General features: G+C 44.0%; 1 protein-coding gene across 1 annotated transcript in view; it reads right to left on the bottom strand.

Moving 5' to 3' along the window:
• Positions 1 to 1563: 1563 nt before the first annotated feature.
• Positions 1564 to 26660, bottom strand: part of Rab10 (RAB10, member RAS oncogene family) — a 53206-nt gene continuing 28109 nt past the window's right edge. The window contains exons 2-6 of the mRNA XM_006994284.4: positions 19460 to 19520; positions 11777 to 11915; positions 8588 to 8677; positions 7914 to 8015; positions 1564 to 3990 (exon numbers count right to left, since the gene is read on the bottom strand). Of these exons, the coding sequence (XP_006994346.1) occupies positions 3907 to 3990; positions 7914 to 8015; positions 8588 to 8677; positions 11777 to 11915; positions 19460 to 19520 (476 nt within the window). The 3' untranslated portion in view covers positions 1564 to 3906. The remainder of the gene's footprint in view (positions 3991 to 7913; positions 8016 to 8587; positions 8678 to 11776; positions 11916 to 19459; positions 19521 to 26660) is intronic.

The following is a 26660-nucleotide window of genomic DNA, read 5'->3' as shown; positions in this document are numbered from 1 at the left end:
CGCCCCTTACCCCAGCAAAGCACTCTTGCACGCATCTCTTACTCCCCTACAAGTCACACTGGACTACTAGTCAGTTACAAATGCCCTAGTCCACCTAAGCAGCTGGCATGAACCACATCCCTTTACCTTTTGGGGCCCTTTTTTATTAGTACTAGTGTCCTGGCCACTACCAACTTTCTGTTGGTGGCTTCAGAAACCCATTAAGACTCTTGAAGGCCAGGCATGGTGGCACACGTCTTTAATTCCAGCACTCAGGAGGCAGAGGCAGGTGGATCTCTGTGTTCAAGGCCAGCCTGGACTACAGAGTGAGATCCAGGACAGCCAGAACTTTACAGGAAAACCCTTTCTCGAAAAAGACTCTTGAAAAACCACAGCTTTCCTTTCTGTCACAAAATGACTTAGACAAAACAACAGACCCCAATAAAACAGGGTGACAGGCAGTGGAGGATCCTACACCCAAGTAGGTTCACAAGACCCTCTTCACTAACCCAGCGTCCTCTGCTACCATTCCAGGCAGGTTCCATCCAACTTTCTATGACCTGCAACAATCCATTTTCCTTATCCAAACAAAGCTCATGGATAGGTTTGTTCTTGTGCGGGTCTTTTGGGAGTGGGGTGGAGAGGTCGTTTCTCCGCCCCCAAGACAGGGCTTCTCTGAGAAAGAGTCCTGGCACTCACTTTTGTAGACCAGGCTGGCCCCAAACTCAAGAGATCTGCCTGCCTCTGCTTCCCAAGCACTGGCACCAAAGGCGTGCACCACCACCACCCAGCAACAATTACTTTTTGACACTGAGTCTTGTATAGCCCAGGCTGCCCTAAACTTGCTATAAAAATGAGGCTAGCCTTGAACTCGTGATCCTTTTGCCTGCACCTTAGAGGTGGCAGCTATCAGATTACTTCTGCTTTCTGAGACAGTGAGTTTATGGACAGAAACCATATTCTTTTTCCCCACACCAATTTCAAAGGGACAACCACAGGCTTCACCCTCAACATCAACAGGAGTATGCTGGGGTCAGGAAGAGGGCAGCATTGAAAACACTCAGATGACTCTTGGAAACTACACATGAAACAGCTCTGCGTGATTCTTCAGCAGAGACGAGCAGCCACACTCCTTGACTGACCAGGCCTTAACATGGGGTTGAACACCGCTTTTGCCCATACACAAGGCCAGGCCCCAAGCCCTGGTTCATGGGGCTGGAAAAAGTTTTCAAGAAAGAGGACAGTCACCGTCTAAACACGACTGCACCGTCCTTCAGGACTGAGAGCCTACCTGGGTGCCCTCGGTCATCCTCGGTTCACTTGGCCCTTGGCACAGTGAAGAGCGTGAGCTGGAGAGGACCAGGGCAGTCATCCTGTCATCAGGATGACCCTGATTCATGTCCCAGAGCTCCTTGCGGGTTTAAAATACAGTTTGCTACACAGTTCTCCCAAGCGCCTTCTATATTCTGTACTCTGACAAAATGACTTCCCTTCTATCTTTACCACGCTTAACAGGATGCCCTCGTGTATTGTTTTCAGAAGCAACCCTCCAATCCAAAAAGAAATGAAAACCAAACCACACAGTTGGAAATCAAGTTTTGTTTTTATATGAACAGAAGTAGACCATCTAGAAATATTTCAGTTTATTTAAATTGTTAAGTAAAGTATGAAACCGAATTTGTAGCTAGTACCAGAGAATGGACTGAACTGTTGGTGTTTGATGAGAACAGCTTCTACACAAGATCCCAAGAGACTTACAGAAAGGGGACAAAGCCCTAAGAGTAAGCAAAGAAAACTCAGGTTTCAAACAGATTATACAAAAGTTGATTTATACTCCATTTCCCTTTTTTTTTTTGATATTCAGAAAGTGCAGATTTAACAAAAGGTAGCCATATCTTTTCTCTGTACAATGCCGATTATAATTATGCAAACAACGAAACTGTCAGTCTGTTAGCCAAAATCCCAGTGTGTAGCTCCAAACCTTAAGTCACTGAATCAAGAATTAAAGAGGTTTAAAGTGAGCGGCAACTGCCACATTCCAGAGAGGGAAGAACACAAACAGCGAGGACCCAAGACAGCAGGTTTAACCTACAACTTCAAAAGCGTCGACATTGCATTCTTCAGAGTGGAAAATCCGGGATTATTTGGCAATGTTGCTTTTTACTAGTAAACAATGATAAAGTCAAGTGAGGGAGGAAGAAAACTAAGAGCCACCAGTGAGGCATATAAAACTGTCTTTAGGGCACTATCTGAAAAATGCATGGGTTCTCTTAGCAGATATGTCCCTATATTGTTTGTGTGAGCCAAGAGGTCATTAAAATGCGTGTCACAGAAATCTTTTCAATGGAAGCTGCTGTCCTAAACTCAGCCTCTGCTCGAAATGAATCATGCTATTCACAATTATTTCCACAAAGGTATCATCTTAGGATGCCAGCAGCATAGGGGACTTACTTAGCCTACCCTGTCCTAATGAGAAGCAATGAAGCGGGACTAGAAAGAGGAAGAGGGGCGAGGGTCAGAACGCCAGAGATCTCAGCTTTACAGGAGAAGCCTTTCGCTGTCCTTTGTGTTCTTTAAAAATCCAAGGTAATACAAGTTTTCCAAGAGGATGTAAAGATGGGACATTAATAATATTATAATGTATTTCTAAATCTTACAGTAAAGACAACTTAACGCTGAAGTGTTCTTCAGAGGCCAAATCTCAATACATTTGGCAAAGGTCACTAAGATCCACTCCTCCTTCGTGTTCTTTATTTCAGAACCAGTCTTTCCTGGGCTACCGAACTGCCTGCCAGAGGAGTTGCCAGAGTGGAGACTACTCAAATTCAGGTTAAGAAGTTTATTCTAGGAAAGTGAATAGGATATATACCTAATTAGAAAGACAAACCACAACACCCTCCAAACACTAGTGCATGCAATTAACTCTTCCATTTCATAAACTCAATGGACAGACAGGGAGGGCAAGGGGGAGGGGAGGAACAGAAGGCAGACAGCGGGACAGTTTCAGGAGAGTCAACGAGGGCCGACACCGATTAACTGACATCTGATAGTAGGCAGTTAGAATTTATCTTTCCGTTTACTTAGCAAGGTAAATCAGTGCTGTATGTTCAACTCGACAAACCTTTCATCTTTAAATAACTCAGACCAGGAGCAGTGGGCAAACAAAGCGGCATGCAGAAAGATGAGACGCAGGGACAGAGTGGCCGAGGGACCTGGTGGCAGGAATCGGTTTCAATGTCAAGGCCACTGGAAACGAGACTGCAAATCAAGTATCACTTGTGCCTCACCCTTTGTCCTCAGTTAACTACTGTGAAAGTTACAGCCGAGCAAACCGCGAGCATCTGAACGGGCTCATGTTGGGTGAAATGTCTCCTGCACATGCTTCCAAACAAAAAAAGAAGAACCGAAGAAGTTCCTTTCCACATAAGGCACAGGACAAAATTAACCCCACGGACAGATTCAAGGCGAAAATGAGTGCTTCCTGGCTTTTGTTTCTTTGCTATCACATCTATAGATTATAGGGACTCAAGCACATTATTCATGACAGAAAATCCCACTGTTGTACAAAATAAAATTGTTAATTCTAACTTTTATTCTTATACAATTTTGCAGAATAGAGTTGAAATGATTGCTCTAGTTGAATGTTGATAAGAACTGGACTATAATACAACCGAAGTGCAGTGGTGAGCTGAGCAATACATCTGAAAAGGAAGTCACAGACATGATTTTCTATACATTTTTTTTGTTTGAAGAAAATTATAATAGTCCGCAAGCAGTCACAGATGAAAGAACAAATAAAATAGGTGGACTGAATAGTTAAGATGAGGAACAAAAAGATCTGTTTAGAGTTAAAAATGGACAGAGTGTTTTATTTTGCAGCAAGAGGAGAAACGGATGGTGGATGGCGACAGATGGACAGGAGAGAGCTCAGCAGCATTTGCTCTTCCAGCCCGTCACGCCTCCTCCACTGCTGATGTCTACGTTTTCACTGTTGGGTTCTTTTACAGGGGTCTGCAACAACACAAGGAGGCAACCGTGAGGAACACTGCACGGACGACAGACTCCACGGGAGAGTCATCAGTATCAGCTATACAACAAAAGGCAGTCACGGTCACAGGAGGAGCTCGCCGCCCTCCCCACCCACCCAGAGTCTCCACTTGGAAACTGCTTCTGTTGTCCTTTAGGTGGCCTGTGACACACATCTCCTGGCAACACTTACTAAAGCGTCTCAAACCATCCCTGCCTAACTCTTCTGAGCGGGTTTGTCACGGGAATACTTAGTACTTGGCATCATTAAGCCAGGCATGGTAGCACATGCTGGTAATCCCAGAAGACAGAAAATGAAGAATTCTAGGTCAGCCTGGACTATACAAGACTTGTGTTTTTGTTGTTGTTGTTGTTTTCTGAGACAGGGTTTCTCTGTGTAGCTGTCCTGGATCTCACTCTGTAGACCAGGCTGGCCTCGAACTCACAGAGATCCACCTGGCTCAGCCTCCCGAGTGCTGGGATTAAAGGCGTGCGCCACTACCGCCCGGCCTGTGTTTTGTTTTGTCTTGGAAGGCAGGTGTTTCTAAGCCTGATGACTGAGTTCACTCTTTGGGACCATACAATAGGATAGAACTGACTCCTACATGTTGTCTCTGAGCTCCACAATGCGCTGTAGATCTCATGCAAATCCTGTCCCCTCCATATAAAAAATATTCACAACTCACAAAAAGCAATGTTAGGTCATGTCTAACATTAGAGACACCAAGAGCCTTTATCTGTTCAGTTATTTGCCTTTTCAGACAGGTCTGCATTAACTGGTGCTTTAAAAGAGGTAACCTTTGTGGGCCGGTGGTGGTACACATGCCTTTAATCCCAGCACTCAGGAGGCAGAGGCAGGTGGATCTCTGTGAGTTCAAGGCCAGCCTGGTCTACAGAGCGAGTTCCAGGACAGCCAGGGCTACACAGAGGAAGCTGTCTCAAAAAGCAGCCAAACAAAAGGCGATCTCAATCATGGGTAAGTGGAAGGGAGGGGGCGAAATGCAGTTACAGAGTTTGGGTGGGCAAGACTTAGAAGAAGCTCCAAGGACACACCAAAATGTTAACGGTCTAACTCTTAGGGGTGGCTTTCTCCTTTCTATTATTCTGCATTTCTCCAACATCCTGCACATGTTTCTTAGAGCATCACAACAGAACTTTAAAAGCTAAGGTGTGCCTGAGAACTCAGCTCCATGGAACAACTTCAAAGGGAGATACACAGAAAGTAAAGAGGCGGCTCAGACAGGCCCTTTGGTTTTTAGGAAAGGAAACACAATTGTGTAGGAGTCCCTCCCTTTCTCTGGGGACTTGTGGCTCCCCGGGGTAAGTGGGACTGAGGTTTACTCACTACAGCTCAGTCAGGCTTTCTCTAACTTAATGAGATCTGTGTAGATTTCGACAAAGGAACATCTCTTGGTAAAACGCTGGAGAGTCACAATATGAATTCAGTTTATGAAGCAGACTTTAATCTGGCACTAACCAAGAGAAGAGTTAACAAGGGATTCTTTAAATGTGGGGAGATTATGATGATGATTTTGAGACAGGGTCTCACTATGTGTGTAGCCCTGGCTTGCCCTGGAACTTGCTCTGTAGACCAGGTTAGCCTTTCACAGACCCACCTGCCTCTGCCTCCCAAGTGCTGGGATTAAAAGCGTGCGCCACTATGCTCAGCAGTTTTTTTATTTTTGTTTTTAGGAAAGGATCTCACTGTGATATACAGGCTAGCCTTGAACTCACTATGAAATTCTGCCTCAGTTACCCAAATGCACTTGGCTTTCAGACATTCTCTTTCATCTTTTAAACAGATTAGCTTACAAAGTCGGTTTCCATGGCATTTCCATGTATGAAAGAGCTGTAATTTTCTTTCTCTTATGAGATAGGGTATCTTACTGCCTATCTCTGGCTGGCCTGGACTATGCAAACTTAGACAGCACAGGACCCTGAGCCTCGAGCATGCCAAAGATGTGCTCTGACACTGAGCTGTTTTCCAGGCCAAACAATCAATGCTTAAGAAACAAAACAAGCCGGGCGGTGGTGGCGCACGCCTTTAATCCCAGCACTCGGGAGGCAGAGCCAGGCGGATCGCTGTGAGTTCGAGGCCAGCCTGGGCTACCAAGTGAGCTCCAGGAAAGGCGCAAAGCTACACAGAGAAACCCTGTCTCGAAAAACCAAAAAAAAAAAAAAAAAAAAAGAAACAAAACAAAAGCAGCACTTTAAAACGTTTGTGTAATTTAAAGAATTTTCTTGGGGCTGGAGAGATGGCTCAGAGGTTAAGAACACTGACTGCTCTTCCAGAGGTCCTGAGTTCAATTCCCAGCAACCACATGGCTCACAACCATCATAATGAGATCTGGCACCCTCTTCTGGTCATACATGCTATATACAAAATAAATAAATCTTTTTTTTTTTTTTTTTTTAAAAAAAAAGGATTTTCTTAAAAACCTACCTTTCCAGATTTTCGTTTGATATATGTAACCTTTGCTATATGAAATACATCTAGCTGTTTGGTATCATATAATCTTTTTTTTAGCCTCATCTCATTTTTATCAAGCATTACACAACATGCTGCATAGAATATAATATACTGCATATTCTCCTAGCAGAAGTAGTGTATCATATAATCTTTTAAAATGAAACCATTATCTTTCATTTGATCTTTTTTTAAAAATTTGAGACAGGATCTGTCTTTATAGCCCAGGCTGGCCTCAACATGTGATCAACCTGCCATTGCACTTGGCTCTAACCTGCTTGCCACCACTCAATACACTATGAATAGCCTTCATACACTTACCTACACTCAACTTCTCTCACTCTCTGAATACCAGAGATTGAACTTAGGGCCTCCCACATACTAGGCAATCAATCATTCTACAAATGATCTACACTCATGCTTCTCAATCTTCCTAACGCTGCGACCCTTTAAAACAGTTCCTCATGCTGTGGTGACCCCAACCATAAAATTCTTTTTTTCTTATTTAATTATTTATTTATTCATTCATTCATTTATTTATTTATTGCCGAATGCTATTTATTGAAGGAGGGAAGAGGTCTTAAATACAGGCTTACAGCACAATGGGAGAACCCCAGAGGACAGAAGTTCGCTACTGATGTTTTACAATCTTGCATCTAAGCTGTTAACGCCCATTATGCAGGATACACAGACAAGGAACTTCCCTTAAGCATTCAGGAGGGTGGAACTGGCAGGGAATTAGCATAGGGAGGATGTCAAGGTCAGCAAGCAAGGCAACAGTTACCCAAAATGGGGGCCAGGGCCCTACAGGTCCCCCTTTTACTAAAAAATGAGCTTCTGACTTAGGTTGTGTGGGACGTCAGCAGGTCGCCTTACCCGTCATGGAGACACCTGCTCAGGCAAAATTCTTTTCATTGCTACTTCACAACTGCAGTTTTGCTACTATTATGAATTGTAAATATTTTTGGACAGAGGGTTCCCAAAGGGGTCATGACCCACAGGTTGAGAACCACTGATCTACACCCTCAGCCCCAATTCCCCTTCTTTTTGCAGGGTTCATCACCAACATCACACACCAGGCACAGGGAGTTGCAGGGGAGCAGTGTGAACTAGGGAGCAGACAGTGGACACCAACAGCTACCACTGACTTCAGGTTCCACGGGTTTTCTAGACATCTAGCTCCAAGTCCCTTCATTCTGGAGGATGATATTGATAATGGGTGATCTTTTAGGAATTATAGCACCCAAACCCACACCTTCTATGTGAACACAGTATGTAGGAGACAAAGAACAGGAGGTTGTGGGGTGACCCCAGCATCCAGAAGGCTAAGACAGGAGAAACAAGAGCCGCAGGACCCTGGCACAAACAAAAACAAAAACGACTCCTACCACCACCACCAAGACAAAATAATTCAAAAGTGTCACTGCATAAAGGAACTTACCTTTCGGAGGATGTCTTCAGCTAATGTGAGGAACGCCTTCTCGATGTTTATATTTGCTTTTGCACTAGTCTCAAAAAACCTAATACCATGCTCCCTTGCGATCTAAAATAGAAGCAAAATAACGTTATGCAACTGCCAAACATGGGCTGCCAACTGGTGGCACTAACATGTCAGAGGGAATAATCATTTCCTTTGAAGGTAGTGGTGTCAACTAGAACACACAACCCAGATCATTTTAACGGGTCAAGACCTTAACAAGAGAGGTAGATAATGAAACAACTCTCTCCACCGCAAGAGTTCATTTCAGATATTCTGAATCAGGTACGGTGTCCTTACATTAAGAGCTCGGTGTGATATACCCAATTTCCGCCTGCCATGGTCTTTTAGTTATCAAACTCAGAATCTTAATAACTGACACGTTTCCTTAAGTTCTCAGATGCAAACAACAAACCAGTCACTGACGCGCTCTTCCGGACAGCTCTCGGAGCTGACACACAGGGGGCACGGATGGGGCTCTGGCCCCATGTTACCCGTGCAGTGGAAAGGATGCTCACGGGGTAAGTGACCGCTGCTTCCAAAGAGCCCTTTCTGGAAGACCCGGGGGAGCCACCCAGTGCACGGCAGCACCACAGCCACAGCAGTGGAGTTCCATCCCTTCCACAGTTCACGCTTACCTGCTCTCCTTTGCCTTTAGGTACAACTCTCTTATCGTCCATGTCACACTTGTTTCCTAGTAACATTCTCTCCACATCTTCGTTGGCATGCTGAAACGGGATAAAATTGTGACATGAATTATGACTTACTATTCTCTGAACATGACTGTATGTTTCCTAAACTCATGTCCTTTTCCACGTGTCTGTGCGTGTGGCATGCATGTAAGTGCAGGGACACAGATCCATGCATGGGAAAGAGCGAGCCTGTGCCTGCTGTGCACGTGTATGCTTTGACGTGCTACAGAAATGAACAACAGTGGCAACACCCAGCAGGGACACACTGCTTAGTTATAAACATATTCCTATCGGTATGGGAAACCTTTGCAGTTATGACCTCGGCTCAGGCCTCCTTCCTTCCTTCCTAACTACCATCCCTCTTAGAAGAAGAATTATCTATAGCAAAGCTAAGAAGAAAAGTTCCTAAAAAATTGCTGACACTCACTTCTCAGCAATACCCCCCCCCCGCCCATTTTTACAAATCAAATGGTATAAAAAATTCTTCATTCAGGCTGGAGAGTTGGCTCAGAGGTTAAGAGCACTGACTGCTCTTCCAGAGGTCCTGAGTTCAACTCCCAGCAACCACAAGGTGGCTCACAACCACCTATAATGAGATCTGGTGCCCTCTTCTGGCATGCAGGCAGGATACTGCATACTTAATAAATTTTTAAAAATTCTTCACTCATTAAATTAAATCTAAGCCAGGGTAGGAGAGCTGGCTCAGCAGTCAAGAGCACTGTTGCTCTTGCGGAGGAGCCAGGTTGATTCCCAGCATTCACATGGTGGCTCACACACATACACACACACCTGTAACTCTAGGGCCAGGATACCTGAGGGCCTCTGTTGACTTCCACGGCACCAGGCACGCAATCGGCACACATACAAATGTGTAGGCAAAACATTCATACACCTAAGTCTAAAAAAGGCAGAGATGAAAGAATCAAGGATTTAAGGTCACAGAGTTGAGGCTAGCCTAGGCTATGTGAGACCCTGACTTAAAAACCAAAACCAAAACCAAACAAAAACCTAAACCAAAACTTTCGTGCAACCAAGTGGCAGCATTAATTTCACTGCAGTAAAGAATTTCAGCATAACCTGGCAAAACAGCTTCTCTCATCTTTGGGCTGGAGAGGTGGTTCAGCAGCTAAGAGCACTCGATGTTCTTCCTGAGAACACAAGTTCAGTTCCCAGCACCCACACCAGGTCAATCACAACAACCACTTGTAACTCTAGCTTCAGGGTATCTGATAATCTCTTCTGGAGTCAGTGGGTACCCACACATGGTATTTACTCATACAGGTGCATTCCTATAAGTAAAAGTCATTGTTTAAAAAGAGAGAATCCCAGGACAAGTCAGTGTGAAACAGCTGAAGTTACTAAGAGATCGTGAACATACACTGAGGCACAGAAGTTAGTAGAAAATGAGGCACTTGGGGAAGGAACTGTGCATAGCTAACTGTGGACATGATTTCAAGAGTCACATCTAACAACCATTAGACATTTGATTTGTGGCTTAAAAAAAAACAAAGTCTCACTGTGTAGCTTTGGGAGCCTCAAACTCACAGATCTGCCTACTTCTGCTTCCCAAGTGCTGGGATTAAAGGCATGCAACACCATGCCTGGGGTTTTTTGATGGTTTTTAAATTACTTTGTTCTAAGGGACCTGCCACCTGTTTCCACTCCCTTTTTCTGTAAATGGCATCACAGGGTGATTTCTGAGACACACTGGATAGGAGGATTACAGACTGGTAAGGTAAAACCACAAGCACTAACAGGGAGCTAAGATACATTTTCACTGTAAGGGAAGTTTAAGTCATAAAATTTTTAGAAAATGACAAGCTAATATCTAGGAAAGGAGGAAGGCCATACTTGACATCTCACATATGCCAAGACTTTAAGCACAGGTCACTACCATTTTAAAACCCTTATTGGAATGTCTTTATACAGAAGAGTCTCTCTCTGTAGGGAACCCACACAGTAAACTATGTTGGCAGTCACTTGGCAGAACTTCAACCAGACTGGGATATGGGGCAGCTTTCTCAACCCATGTCCCATTAGGCGACCTCACTTTTCTTTCCTGCCTTACAAGGATGCAGAAGAGTGAAAAGGACTGGGTAGCTCAGTTGGTAGACTGCTTGCCTGCTACACAGGAAGCTGCAAGAGGCAGGAGGATTAAAAGTTCGAGACCAGTCTGAGATGAGTCAAAAGACACTGGCAAGACCATCCACAAAACAGACAATACTCGTAAATCACACACAGAGCTTCAAGCCAATGAGATGATTCAGTGGATCAAGATGCTTGCTGTGAGCTGGACAGTGGTGGCGCACGCCTTTAATCCCAGTACTTGGGAAGTAGAGGCAGGTGGATCTTTGAGTTCCAGGACAGCCAAGGTTACACAGAGAAAGCCAGTCTCGAAAAACTAAAAAAAAAAAAAAAAAAAAAAAAAAAAAAAAAAAAAAAAAAAAAAACAAACAGGACAAAAGAAGCGAAGCAGAGCTTGCTGTGTCAGCCTGTTACCATGAACCGGGTCCCTGAGAGCCGTGTAAAGGTGAAGAAGGTTGTCTTCTGACCCTACCTGTGTGCCCTGACAAGCGTAACCCGGTCTATACCAAACATACATCTACACACCTCACACAAATATCTCCGTGTTTTAGAAGTAACATGAGATCAAGCCTCCAAGAACTGGGCTAAGGGTAACTAACATCTTGGGTCTAAAGCGCCCCTCCCTGAGTATTTCTATAGCCAAGTAGTTACTCTGTTTCATGTATCCCTCCAAAGTCCTAGTAAAATGTAAATGTTAGAGGACAGCAATATGGCATGAATAACAATTCCAACAGGAAGTCTCAAAGCTGTAGCAATGAAATAGATGAGCTTTGATATGTAAGTTCAGCTTACAAAAAACTGTTAACTTCACATGCATTTAGTACTATTTCCTTTTGGTTAGATTTACTGTCTTTATATGTAAACATGTCAAAATGTCAAGAACCAATATAACGTTTCCATAACTCAAAAATTTTAAATCATTCAATTCAATTCAGTGAAAAACAATTACCACCGGTAGTTCTTATTATCTACAGAACTTCTGAACGAAAGTCTGAAGATCAACTACTCAGCTGGCGAAGGAGGGAGGGTTGAGCACTTCCGAGGTCTTACCTCATCTATGTTTCTAAGCCACTTGCTGATGTTCTCAAAACTTTTGCCATTGGTGATGTCATACACTAGCATGATGCCCATTGCTCCTCTGTAGTAGGAGGTTGTGATGGTGTGAAATCGCTCTTGGCCTGCTGTGTCCCTGAAACAAACAGTCAAGAATTGATTGAAGCATCTTAATATCACTCCTCTTCAAATAAAGGACAAACCTGAATAGTAGCAAAAGTACAGATTGAAATTCACCATTGACCACAAAGGGAAACAGAACAAGCACTCATTGAACTCTTTGAGACAGACCGGCCTCAGCCTCCAAAGTGCTGGCAGCCTGGGAATGGCCAGCTCCACACTTCATAGTTGGAGGTAATCTGTGGTGGTATTGTGTTCCCCAAAATATTGTGCACGCTAATAAACTTATCTGGGGTCAGAGAACAGAGCAGCCACAATATTAAACATAGAGGATAGGCAGTGGTAGCACACGCCTTTAATCCTAGCATTCCAAGAGACAGAGATCTACCTGTATCTCTGTGTGTTCAAGGATACAGCCAAGCATGGTGACTCACACCTTTAATCCCAGAAAGTGAGCCTTTAATCCCAGGGAGTGGTGGCAGAAAGCAGAAAGATATATAAGGTGTGAAGACCAGAAACTAGAAGCATTTGGCTGGTTAAGCATTTGGCTTTGGAGCAGCACAGTTCAGCTGAGAGACATCCAGTCTGAGGAAACAGGATCAGCTGAGGAAGCTGTGGCTTGTTCTGCTTCTCTGATCTTCCAGCATTCACCCCAATACCTGGCCTCAGGTTTGATTTTATTAATAAGGATTTTTGAGATTCGTGCTACAGTAATTAATGACCTACTCATGCTGAGCTGAAAGGAAGAAAACAGTAGCAAGTGACAAAAACTGTTTTGAAATTCTTTAAATACCCACCAGCCATATAAAAACTCCTGGATCCATTTTTCTCAGTATCTTACTCCCATAATAAACACGGAAGCATGTGGAATTCTTAGATCATTAAAGACCACTGTTTGTTAGTTTACTCACTCACTCACTGCAGCCTGGCCAGGGTCTTGCACACGCTAGTAATCCACCACTGTACTATATCCCCACCTCCACGTTTTCCACCTCATTGTATGAATTTTTAAAAAGTATTTCTATTTCTCTGTGTGTGAGTGTTCTGCCTGCATGTATGTCTGTGTACCACATATGTGCCTTGTGCCCATGGAAGCCAGAAGAGGGCATCAGATCTCCTTGGCCTAGAGTTACAGTTAGTTGTGAGCTGCCATAAGGATGCTGGGACTTGAACCTGGGTCCTCCAAAGAGCAGCCAGTGTTCTCCATCACTGAGCCATCTCTCCAGCCCCCTCTCTTTAACTGTGCATCTTAATTTATCTTATGTAAATGTGTAAGGGTTTTGCTTGCATGAGTGCATACGCATTACATGCTTGCCTGGTGCCTTTCAGAAACCAGAAGAGGGCATCAGATCCAAAGACTACCTTTGTTTTTGGGTTTTTTGTTTTATGTTTGTTTTTCAAGACAGGGTTTCTCTGTGTAGTTTTGCACTTGTCCTGGAACTCACTCTGTAGACCAGGCTGGCCTTGAACTCACAGAGATCCTCCTGCCTCTGCCTCCGGAGTGCTGGGATTAAAGGTGTGCACAGCCGCCACCACCGCCCAGCAAGTTTTTTTGTAAAAGTAATTTTAAAAATTATTTTTATCTTATGCGTTTGAATGTTTTGTTGGCCTGTATGTATATGCAACCTGTGCATGCCTGGCACCTGTAGAAGCCAGAAGAGGGAACCAGATCCCCTGGAACTGGAATTGAGGACAGCTGTAAGCTATGTGGGTGCTAAGAACTGAACCTGGGTCGTCCTCTGGAAGAGCAGCCAGTGCTCTTAAACAGCAGAGCTGTGTGCCTGCTCTTACCTCATCCCTCTCTAAAACAAGGCTTCACTACTCAGCCCTGGCTGGCCTCGATCTTGCTACATAGACTAGGTTGGCCTCAAACTCAAGAGATTCTCCTGCCTCTGCCTTCCAATTACTGGGATTAAAGGTGTGCACCACCATGCCTTGCCCATAAAGTAACCCAAAGGTATCTGTAGTGTAGTAGCAAAACTATAACTTGACATTAGTATTATCTAAGACAGAATTCAGATTTCATTCTTGCCTTTCACTTACTTGTATATGTATAAATACTTCTCTGCACACTAACTACATGTCGGGGCTGGTGATATGGGTCAGCAGTTAAGAGGACTTGTTCCTCTTGCAGAGGACACAGGTTCTGTTCCCAGCCCACATCAGACGGCTCACAACCATTGTAACTCCAGTTCTAGGAGATCTGACACCTTCTTCTACAGGCACCAGGCATGCACATGGTATACATATATACATGAAGACAAAAAAATTAAATTATATTTACTTATTGGATATATGTGTGTGTGTGTGTGTGTGTGTGTGTGTGTGTGTGTGTGTGTGCGCGTGTGCGCACGCGCGTAAAAGGGCATGTGTACACCATGGTATATGTGTGGAGGTCACAGGACAACTTTCAGGGCAGGATACTCTTTTTCCACCTTGTGGGTCATGGGATCAAACTCAGTTGTAATTGATGGCAAGTACCTTTATTCACTGAACCAGCTTCCTGGCTCCCTTTATTCTGTTTTAATAGTCTATATGTCTATGTCTTCCCTCTTTACCATACTGTCTTGCTCTACTGCTGCTAAATAAAATGCTTTAAAAATCATTGGGCAAGCCAGGTGTGGTGGCCCATGCTTTTAATCCTAGCATTCAGGAGGCAGGGGCAGGCTAGCCTGGTCTACAGAGTGAGTTCCAGGACAGCCAGAGCTGCTACACAGAGAACCCCTGTGTGTGTGTGTGTGTGTGTGTGTGTGTGTGTGTGTGTGTGTGTGTGTGTGTGTGGCGGCGGGGGGGGGGGGGGGGGGGGGGGGGGGGGGGGAACACCTTTAAAAATCATATGACTGATTCTTCTTAGTGCACTTTGTTAAAACTGTTTAGCTATACTAGTCTATGTAATTCTAGAAGATGCTTGTCTATGTTTAAAACAAAACAAAACCTCCTGGCAAACTTTTTTTAGTGTTAAAAACTGAACTCATCATGGCTTAGGTATGTCTAACAAGAGATCCACCATTGAGACACATCCACCCACTCCTCTCCTCAGCCAACATCTCTAGAGACTATCTGTAGTTGCTGTGCTCTTCCATATACCTTTGTCAGTTAATTCATGGGAGGGGGCAGGGTATGTTTGCTGGTGTGACATGCATGCAGACAAAGCACCATATACATAAAATACACAAATAAATTTAAAAATAAGCAAAATATATAAATGCATTTTTACACAAATATATGCTTACATGGTCAATAAATATTTAAGAGGTCCAACATCATCATCAAGCAGAAATGAAAAGTAAACCAAAACCACAATGATACCACTTCAACTTCTCTAGGGTGATTATAACAAAAAAGGCATGTTGGCAAGGACCTACAGAAATTGGAACCCTCACCTGTTACTGGTAGCAACATAGAATTATTCAGATATTTTAGCTAAGCCTGGCCTTTGCTCCAAACATTAAACATGGGACTGGAGAACTGCTTCAGCAGTTAAGAGTTTGTGCTGCCCTTTCAAAGGACTCAAGTTCAGTTCCCAGAACCTACATCAGGTGACTCACAAGTGGTGGTCTATAACTCTACCTCCAGAGGATCTGATGCCTTCTTCTCCCTCCTTGGGCAACAGACACACACAGACTGATAGACACACACACACATACCCTCACACACTTTATACTAGTGCAGACATGGAAAGGCAGTGGTGCCTGTACACATGTATAAACCAGATGAATCTTGATTAACGTGCTAAGAGAAACAGCAGCTAGTCAAACTATCAGGAAGAGCTAAGAGACAGACTGCAAACTACTAAGGTTTGGGAGAACAGGGTGTGGAAGTGCAGAGTTTCTTTTGAGAGTTAAGTATTCTAAATTTGTAATGACGACTATACAATCTTGTGACTAAACTAAAAACCACTGAATTGGGCACTTTAACTGGTAAAGTAGCATGTGAATCATGTCTTAATAAACCTACTACGAAACAAATCAAAAGTGCAGGTTTAAAAAACGGATATTGAAAACCTTTAAAACAGGGCACTGTGGGAGATAGAGAAACGGCTCAGCGTTAAGAGCATGCGCGCACACAGTCACAAAGCTAAGGTCAGTTCCTGTTGTATGGCTCGAAACCAGGTCCAGGGACTGATGCCTTTTACCTCTGCCAGCGCAGCACACACCCACACACAGACATACTTACACCTAATTTAAAATGTAAACCACAAGGCATGCTCGAGAATGACTGGGAAAAAAAAAAAATGAAGGGCCAGGGAGACTGGGGCTCTCCCAAGGGAGGAGTCAGCAGCAGTGACTGGCTACAGAACTTACAGAGATAAGACCAAGACCAAGGCTATCAAGGTCCTGGAGGAGATGGATCCCTTCTCCTAATCCCCCAAGAAGCTCCTTCAGTTCTTCCTGAGGGGATGGGATGTCTTCAAGAGTGAGGGGTTCTTGTTTTTTGTTTTTTGTTTTTTTTTTCTTTTCCCATTTCCGTGTGTCTATGGTGTGCATGTCTGTGTGTGGAGGCCCAGGGTTGATATCAGGTATCAGTCTTGATTGTTATTCCATATGATTCATCAAGACAGGGTCACTCAAGCAACCCCAGAGCTTGCCAATATGGCCAGTCTCCAGAGCCTGCTTGCTGAAGACCTCTTCTCTACCTTTCCAGACTGGAATGGCAGGCCAGTGCTGCCACCTACTCAGTAGGTAAGTGGGTTCTGGGATCTGAACTCTGGTCCTCCTATCTGTACAGTAAAATCTTAACCATTGAGCCAGCTCCTCGGCGCCTAGGTTTGTCAGTGCAGGAACAGACTCGTGATGGCAAGCAGACCAGGTTCAAGGCTTTTTTTTCCACGAGGGCTGCAACAATGATGTTGTTCAGGGTGTTGAATGCTCCATCAGCCACTGTCAGCCACACAAACATTGTCCTGATCAACATTTCCATCATCCTGAGGACTCTAGAGTCCTTTGCAAGGTATTTGGTCACTGCAACTCTGCTCATCTCAGCCTGTTAATTTCCTGTAATTAGTTATAAAGTCCTTCTAATCACGCCTAACTAACACAGTAGGGAAAGGAAGCAGTGCTGAAATGAGGCCACTCACTGTCTCTGGGTAAAGTCACCAGTACAGAGTACACAGAAGACTTTAGGATCCTCAGGATGATAGAGTTGTTGGCCAGGAAAATGACTCTGTGGCTAACAGTTGTCTGTCTGTCTGTCTGTCTTTGTTTGTTTGTTTGTTTGTTTGTTTATTTGTTTGAGACAGAGTTCCTCTGTGCAGCCCTGGCTGTCCTGGAGCTTGATCTGTAGACCAGAGTGGCCTCGAATTTACAGAAATTTGCCTGCTTCTGCCTCCCAAGCGAGTGCTGGGATTAAGGGCATATGCCACCATGCCTGGCTGATTTATTTAAAACATTTCTTTTCCTATTTTTTGAGGAGAGGCAAATCTATGCCAAGACATACATGTGGAGATGAGAGGACAACTTTGGGTGGGGGGGGGGCAGGTATTGCCTTCCACCGTGCGGGTTCTGAGGGTCAAATGCGGGTTTTAAGTTTGGAGGTGCCACCTTTCCCTACTGAGCCATCTCACTGAGCCTTGTTTGTTTCTTTAAATTTATTTTATTTTTATTTTATGTACATTGGTGTTTCATCTGCATGTATATCTGGGTGAGGGTGTCGGGTCCTCTGGAACTCCAGTTACAGACAGCTGTGAGCTGTCATATGGGTGCTGGGAATTGAACCTGGGTCCTTTGGAAGGGTAGTCAATGCTCTTAACCACTGAGCCATCTCTCCAGCCCCCACTGTGCCTGTTTTTAAAAAGTTGTCTTCATTTTTCAGAAACACAACACTTAATTATTACCTCCTATTTCTGTTAGAATAACCCAAGTTATTAATCTTTTAAAGTTTTCTGTGTCCCATTAATTTGCATACTTTATACATTTACACTTTTCAATGACTGTACCTTAACCAAATGACCTTGTTTGTTTTTTAAATATGGTAGCATGTAGCCAGGGCTATCCTGGAACCTAGTATGTAGCCTTGAGTTTCTGATCCTCCTGTCTCCACTTCTCCCAAACTGGGATTACAGACACTATGCTGGGCTCAATCTGGTTTTCTCCACCTATCCTTTCCTGAGTTTCACACATGGATTCTCATTACAATGCCCAGCCTCTGCAGACTAGCAATGAGCGGTATATTTTTATTTTATTTTATCTTCATTTGTGTGTGTGTGTACACACGCACACACGTACCTGCAGAGGCCAAAGGTATCAAAATTCCCCAGAGCTGGAGTTATAGGTAGTTTGTGAGCAGCCTGATGTAGGTGCTGGGAATTGAACTTGGGTCTTCTGCAGAAATTCATGTTTTAACCACTGAGCCATCTCTCAAACAACTCACTTCAAACCAAGAGAAAAGGCTTCTTGTTCTTGCCTCACTACCTCTGGACTAACTGGCAACTAACAACCCCTTTGCTCAGGGCTAGAGCTGCCTATTTGCTGGTGAAGTTATTTGTAGAACGTCTCACACAGTCCAAGTCTAATGCAGTGCTCTAGAATAATAAGCATATCTTTGCTCCTGCAATGCTGTAAGACAGCACTTCCCAAAGACCCTCTGTGACAGAGTGGCGGCTGCCAGCAGAACCACGGCTCACCCAACACACTGAAACCCAGTAAGCAAACTGAGGTTAAATATCTGAACTGTCGTCTTTACCAGTCTAGTTAGCATAGTGTGGTCGGGTTTCTAAAATTATGAGCCAGTAGCAGAACTTTCCCACATAAAATAAAAGATGCACAGTGGAGAGAATGTTGTAAACACTATTACTCCCAGTGACATGCTGTAAAAGGAGTGCTACAAGACAGCTTCTTCCCTCTCGGCCCCTCACGCGGGGCTGGCGGAGCTGTGTGCTCAGGGCACTGTGCAGTCATACAGTCCAGGCACAGACACTGTGGAGTCACACAGTCCAGGCACAGACACTGTGGAGTCACACAGTCCAGGCACAGACACTGTGGAGTCACACAGTCCAGGCACAGACACTGTGGAGTCACACAGTCCAGGCACAGACACTGTGGAGTCACACAGTCCAGGCACAGACACTGTGGAATCACACAGTCCAGGCACAGACACTGTGGAGTCACACAGTCCAGGCACAGACACTGTGGAGTCACACAGTCCAGGCACAGACACTGTGGAGTCACACAGTCCAGGCACAGACACTGTGGAGTCACACAGTCCAGGCACAGACACCGTGGAGTCACACAGTCCAGGCACAGACACTGTGGAGTCACACAGTCCAGGTACAGACACTGTGGAGTCACACAGTCCAGGCACTGACACTGTGGAGTCACACAGTCCAGGCACAGACACCATGGAGTCACACAGTCCAGGCACAGACACTGTGGAGTCACACAGTCCAGGCACAGACAGTGCATGGGCTCTCAAGTCAACGGCAGTGCTTTCCTTCCTGGAAGCCGCTGTTGCTTGCTTCAGGAGCGCAGTCTAGAAGACGCTAGACAAATGGCAAAGGGGAATCTCACCATAAACCCTAAGCAGCGGGCACCAACACGTGAAGTGAGTAAACCTGTCACTTACCATATCTGTAGCTTGATCTTCTTTCCTTGTAGTTCAACTGTTTTGATCTTAAAGTCTATTCCTGTAACACAGAGAAGGTAAATTACAATTGTTGCTTTATTCTTGGCAATAATAACATTTTCTGAAGTCAAATGCTTATACCATTGAAACCTGCTTGCTTATACATATACACTAACAGAAATGCCACACATGAATATACGTGTCCACAACCTGAATTGAGTATGACAAGACCAAGCTTGATAGGAACAACAACTATATAGAAAGAGCTTCTGCAAGTGAGGAAATAGAAAAAATTTAAATACTTAATATTTTAGTTGGAAAATTTAATGCCTATTTACTTAAAAATTATTTTTAATATATAGACAGAAAAACTCCTACTCACCGACACCCCCATGCACTTTTTTTTTTTTTTTTTGAGACAGAGTCTGACTATGTAGCCCTCACTGGCCTGGAACTCACTATATAGACCAGGCTAACCTCCAACTCATAGAGCTCTGTCTGCCTTTGCCTTCCAAGTGCTGGGATTCCACACTCTTACTTACAGCACACAATGAACATCTATCACATAAAATATGTTTACATGTATTGAAATCATACAATGTATGCATTCTGATCCCAAAAATTAAACTGGAAATCACTAACAAAAAGGCATCTGGGAAATTTATAAAACATTCAGAAATTCATGAGTCAAATTGGTCAAGATAAAAACATCACCCTAGGGACTGAAGAGAAGGCACGGCAGTTAAGAATATGGCTGTCACTTCAGATGACTCAGTTCAATTCCGAGCACCCATATGGTGGCTCACAAAGGCCTCTAACTCCAGTCACAGGGGATCTGGTGCCCTCTTCTGGCCTCCTCAGGTATTGCACAGATATGGTGTGGGTGGTGGGGGGTACAAAGGGTAGGCAAAAAAAAAAATCATACACACAAAGTAAAAATAAATTTTAGAAAAATTAAAAAGAAACATCATCCTAAACGCCTTGAATTTCTTTCAGGACCACATTCAGTCAACGTTCACCACTCGCTCTCTAAAACTTAAAACCAAAAAGATCTACTTTTGAACTGAAAGACTCATCAAGTACTGCATGAATAAAGGATGACTTACACCAAGACACGTCCCAGAAAACACCGGGGGAAAGCTTACAAGGGCTTTTTGAGTCCTGGAATCTGAACTCAGGAGCTCATGCTTGCACAAATGTGATGGTTAGCTTTAATTGTCAACTTGACACAACCTAGAATCAACTGGGAAGAGAGTTTTAATGAGGGACTGTCCACATTGGACTGCTGTTAGCATGTCATTAAGTTTATTGACATGGGCAGACCACCCCTGTGGGAAGCACCATTCTCTAGGCAGAGGATTCTGGACCGTGTCAAACTGGAGAAGTGGAGCTGAGCACAGGCGAGCAAGTGGCGTGTGTCCATCCTTGTCTCTCTGCTTGGGATGTGATGTGATGTGACAGCTGCTTTAAGCTCCTACCACTGGGACTGCTCTCCTGGTGACTTAGCCCAGAACTGTGGCTACAGGAAGCCTTTCTTTCTCTGTTGGCCGGCAGCTATCTGTCACCACGGCAGGAAGGGAGAGAAGCACAGCAAGCCGTGAGCACACTCTCTTTCTCAAAAGGACAGTTAAGCTTCCACCATCTGACTCTTCTTTGAATTTCATGCTTCTATGTGGCTCTGGCATACATGTGCACATCAATCTTTACACCCTTTCTCCTAGTTCTCTTTGGGTTTCCTTCTACCAAGTGAAAGCATTCTGAGGCACAATGTGAATTTCTCTACACACACATCCTGTAGACAGCCACAAGGAGATAGTTTTACCAAACCGAGAGAAGGACATAGAATTCGCTATCAGTGATGAAAAAGGTCAAACTGGCCTGGAGAGCAACAGAAGTAAATTATTTTCCAGAGGGGCGCTTCACACTATCAACCCTGCACTCAGGAGGCAGTTGAGCCTCGGCTACATAGCAAGTTCAAGGTCAGTCTGAGCTACATGAGACCTGGTCTTTTTAAGAGAGAGAGAGGAGGAGGAGGAGGAGGAGGAGGAGGAGGAGGAAAAAGAAGAGGAGGGGTGTCTACTGGGCCCAGGGGTAGATTATGGAAGAAGAAATAGCAATACAATCTACAAAAAACAAGGTCTACTGATTCTGTCTGAGTTGAAGGAGAGTACCTGAAAATCTGGGTGGCTGTGAAAGGAAGGGACTATAAACTAAAGAAGAAAAAGAAGGCAAACGTAACTACAGTGTACTGCTTGGTTAAGCAGTGACCAAATGTCTGTTATTATTTGAGAAGAGGACAATGGGGTACCAGGAACGTCCTGTGGTACTGAATTCCTATGTTCCACAACAGTAAGAATGGGAACCTAAAAACTTTTGCTTTTTGGGTTTTGTTTTTTGTTTTTTTTTTTTTTTGTTTTGTTTTGTTTGGTTTGGTTTGGTTACAGAAATACAGCCTACTAACAGAAAGAGCCAAAACTGTCTGAGAAAGGTGGGCACAGGGTAAGGATTTCAGGGTAAGGATTTGTTGTACCTACTATATCAACAGAAATCAACATTAGGTCAACCAAGGAGCCATATTTGCAAGTACACCCTCTCTACCACACGGAAAATGTTGACTGGATCATCACTGTGTAAAACAAAGATACTCATGTTTCTTAGCATGGCCACTCCAGTTTTCCTCCTGCAGTCCCAATCTATTTGTTTTGAGATAGGGTCTGGCTATGTAAAGCTCACAATGGTCTCAAGCTCTCTATCCTCTTGCAAGTGGCTAGGATTATGGGCATGTACCACCACGCACAGCTTACAAAGACAACTTTACAGCTCTTAACTTTTTCCTAAGTAAATACTTTTGCTATACCAGCATGTAGTTTTTATACTCCCATATATACCCAGTATATAGCTAAATGTGGAAAATTAACCAGAAAGGCTTAGGATAAAAGTTAGGGATCAAGACTACAGAATTGGCTCAGCAGTTAAGAGCACTTGCTCTTTTAGAAGACAGGGGTTTAATTCCTAGCAACTCACATGGCAGCTCATGACAGTCTGTAACTCCAGTTCCAGAGGGCCCAATGCCCTCTTCTGACCTCTGTGGACACTAGGCACACATGTGATGACATACAAGCATGCAGGAGAACACCCATGCATATAAAATAATAAATCATCTTTTTAAAATTTAGGGACCAGAGCAAAAATAACTAACTAGCTCAGCTGCCTGAGAAGACAGGAGAGCATAACAATAACCCTCTAAGATGTGCCAAGGGGAATAATCAGATTCTGCTGCAATCCTGTCATCTGCTGAAACAGACAAATACAGGATTTGATCCGATGAGCAATGTCCCCCAAACAGGTTATGCTTATGTAGAACACACTCACAGAATTTTTACTTTCTATTGATTCCTGAGATTCAGCTTAAAAGAGTACTTCATTTACTACAGTACACATGTGTGTCAATATTCAGCTGCTCAAGAGAGAAACCACATCAGAAAACACACCGGGCCATATGGTGGCACATGCCTATGAGAGCATTGCTGGGGAGTCAGAGGCATGAGGAGCAGGGCACATTCAAGGCCAGCCAACCTATCCAACTTCAGTGTTACACAAGCACCATCCAGTGGCAAGAAGACGAAGCGCACCCTCCAGCCACTGCGCTGTCAATGATCAGCGTAGGCAGCCATGCACTGAGCTCCAGAGAGCTGAAGTTCACCAGTTTACAAACTGTCAACACTTACAGTTTTTATCAAGTAAAATCAAGTGTCTCCGAGAGGGATTAAAAATCAAATACAAGCCGGGCGGTGGTGGCGCACGCCTTTAATCCCAGCACTGGAGAGGCAGAGCCAGGCGGATCTCTGTGAGTTCGGATCTCTGTGAGTTCGAGGCCAGCCTGGGCTACCAAGTGAGTTCCAGGAAAGGCGCAAAGCTACACAGAGAAACCCTGTCTCGAAAACAGGAAAAAAAAAAAAAAAATCAAATACAGTCACCTTTGAATGTCTTCTGGTCTAGGATTTAAGAAACCAGGTTCCAACCTCAGTTCTTTCACAAACAGCACACTAACAGTATTTCAAAACAGCCACTTTCTAATATGGACATTCTTTTTTTTTTACCCTGTATGTGCATGCAAACGAGTGTCTTGAGAGTATATCAAAGGATAAGGGTCTTTTCATACAGTAATAATAGCTTAATCAACATTGCACAGTATGCTTAGCATTGCTCCAAGATGCTCTTTGCCTGGATAACCACTAAATGCTTTCAACAACCCTACTCCACATTATTATTCCCACACAATAAATGAGGTCAGAGTTGGGGGGCATAATTCAGTTGTAGAGTACATGTGCAATGTACAACCCTTGTTTCAATTAAAGGGGGGGGATGTCAGGGAGCAGAGGCACACGCCTTTAATCCAGCACTCGGGAGGCAGAGGCAGGTGGAGCTCTGTGAGTTCAAGGCCAGCCTGGTCTACAGAGCTAGTTTTAGGACAGCCAAGGCTACACAAAGCCCTGTCTACAAACAAACAAAGAGTGGAAGGGACGCTTATGCACGCTGCTCAAGCTTGACTCTTCTTACTGCTATCCTTGCCCAGACTCCCAGCTTCTTCTATCTTTATGGGTAGATCACACCAGTGACTTGGAACTTCTAAGGCTTCAAGTCTCAAACTAGGATGGCATCATTGATCCTTTTGGCTTTGACATGCTCAGCTTTCTGAACCAAGTAGCTATTGGCTTCCCAAGATCTCCAGACAGCAACTGTGATATTATGCAGCCTCTAATATAAACTAATCCAATAACCCATTTTATACACATTCTATTGGTGCTGTTCTAAATCCTACAACTGTTTTGTTATTCATTTGTACTACAATTTAGGATTTCCTGAGTTTATGTTATTTTTGATTAAAAGAAATCAATAGATGTTCCTATCTTAATCCCTCAACACATCATTCTGATCCCACCCTACCTCACCCCACTCCATCCCACCCCACTTTAATAAGTTTTGTTTTTGAGGCTGCGTCTTGTTACCTAGCCCAGTCTGGTCTTGAACTTGAAACCCTCTACCTCAGCATCCTAAGTGCTGGGACTATAGGTATCTACCATCACATGTGGCTTATATTATGCCTATTTATTCTTAAATGTATCAGTGTTTTGCCTGCATGTAGGTATGAACACCATGTTCATGCCTGATACCCATCAAGGTTAGAAGAGAGTAACGGATCCCCTGGAATTGGGATTAAGATGGCTGTAAGCACCCATGTGGATGCTAGATATAGAAGCAGGGTCCTCTGCAAGTACAAGTGGTCCAAAACACAAATCAGCCTCTCCAGCTCCATACCGCTCGCTCCTTTTTAACTCCGGTTTCAGTAACTTGAGTAGGATGGGTCTTGGTGCTCTTTTCTTTGTAGTCATCCTACCAAGGTTCATTAGCCTAGAGGCTCACAGCTTTTACTGTATTTGAAAATTCTTCAGCCATTAGTTATCAAATACTTTTCCTGCAAACCACCTTTTCCCAGACTCCAATGACACGTGTGTGTTAGACCAGGTGATACTGTCCCAGACATCACTGCCATGGTGTCTGTTTGCTGGCCTGTGCTTCAGTGTAAATAGTTTCTATTAACTTTTCTTTCCCTTTCTTCTAGAGTGTGTAACTTGTAGAGATCCCTGACTGAACTTTTCATTTCAGATCCTGAATCCTTCAGTTCTAGAAGCTTCACTGGGTCTTTTGTTCTTACCCTGTCATGATGTCCTGATCATGTTTTCCTTTAAGTGTTTCATGGCAACTGTCTTCTAAACCTGCCATCTTTCCATTTCTGGACCTACAAACAAACTCACTCTTCTCTAGGTAAAGGTTATATTTTCCCATTTATTTACCTATTAATATGGATTGGAAACTTATTTTATATACTTGTTGATGAATATGTAGTCCTTTAATTTTAGAAAGGACCTCACAGTGCAGGCTGGCCTTGAACTTACTATGTAGAGAAGTCCAGGTTAGTTTTAACCCGCAAGATTCTTCTGTCTCAGTTTCTCATGCAGCCAAAGCTGACCTTGAACTCTCTAACAAAGCCACGGCTGGCTTTGAATTCTTGATCTTTCTGCCCCTCCCAAATACTGGAGTTACAAGTGCGAATCACCACACTTGGTTATAATGGTATAAGGACTATTTTCAATGTTGGGTTTTTGCCCTTGTGGCAGATAATTGAGAACTGGCTTAATCGCTTTGGCTTACTTTGTGACACTGGCAATAGAAGCCAGTGCCTCCTGCATGGTCTGCAAGCTCTTTACCACTAAACTACACCTCAACCCTGGCTTAATTGGTTGAAGGCTTATCAACCTCTTTTTCTTTTCTCTATCCTTCCCACTTCCCCTTTAGGGAGGGGCTAAAACGGTCTTTCTCGGGTTACTTTATCCTTAATGATAAGGATCTGCTCCACACATTACAAACTAGACTGTCTCCCAACCTGTGAGTGCCAATAACATCTACCAAGTTCTTCATAGTTGCTACCTGCCCAGCCTGTGAGCCTCACCCAAAGTCAGCCAAAGACAAAAAGGGGCTCTTCTGAAGATTTCTGTATCTCACTCTTTAATCTACAAATTCCTGCCTTCCATCCAGCCTGTACTTTTTATTCCCTTTGGCCTGAGAAGACTGCCTTTCTCTGCTTGAACTGTGCACTGGAATCCAGTTTCAGACAGAAACCTGAGCAGATTACAGGGCTCTATTTTTTTTCCTTTTCACAGGGAGCAGTTGTTTCATATGCTTTGTCCTGTTTCCTAGCTACTTAGGCTAGAACACTGGTTGTGTACCAGTTACTTTGTAGTGATCAGATCTGGAAGTGCTCAAACCTTTTTGCTTTTAAAAGTTAAGTAGTTGGGGGGTGGGGGGTGAGACGGCTCAGTGATTAAGGTTGACCTGGGTTCGACTCCCTGCACCCACCTGGCAGCTCATAACTATCTATAACTCCAGTCCCAGGAGATTCTTTCCTGCCTTCCCATCATCCCATGCTCAGACCACCAGCCTCCAAAGCAGTCCCGATAGCCTCTTCTGTTTCATGCCCCCACCATTCTGTCTTCCAACGCTGTATACTGTTCCTTTCTTTCATTATGTCATTCTTGCTCTTAAACTTCTACCAGGGGGGACTGCAGAGATGGCTCAGCGGTTAAGAGCACCGACTGCTCTTCCAGAGGTCCTGAGTTCAATTCCCAGCAACCACATGGTG

This window comes from Peromyscus maniculatus, chromosome 22 (genome assembly GCF_049852395.1).
Source record: "Peromyscus maniculatus bairdii isolate BWxNUB_F1_BW_parent chromosome 22, HU_Pman_BW_mat_3.1, whole genome shotgun sequence".
Lineage (NCBI taxonomy): Eukaryota > Metazoa > Chordata > Mammalia > Rodentia > Cricetidae > Peromyscus > Peromyscus maniculatus.
Note: the sequence above shows the minus strand (reverse complement) of the source record. Positions and strands in the feature narration are given on the sequence as shown.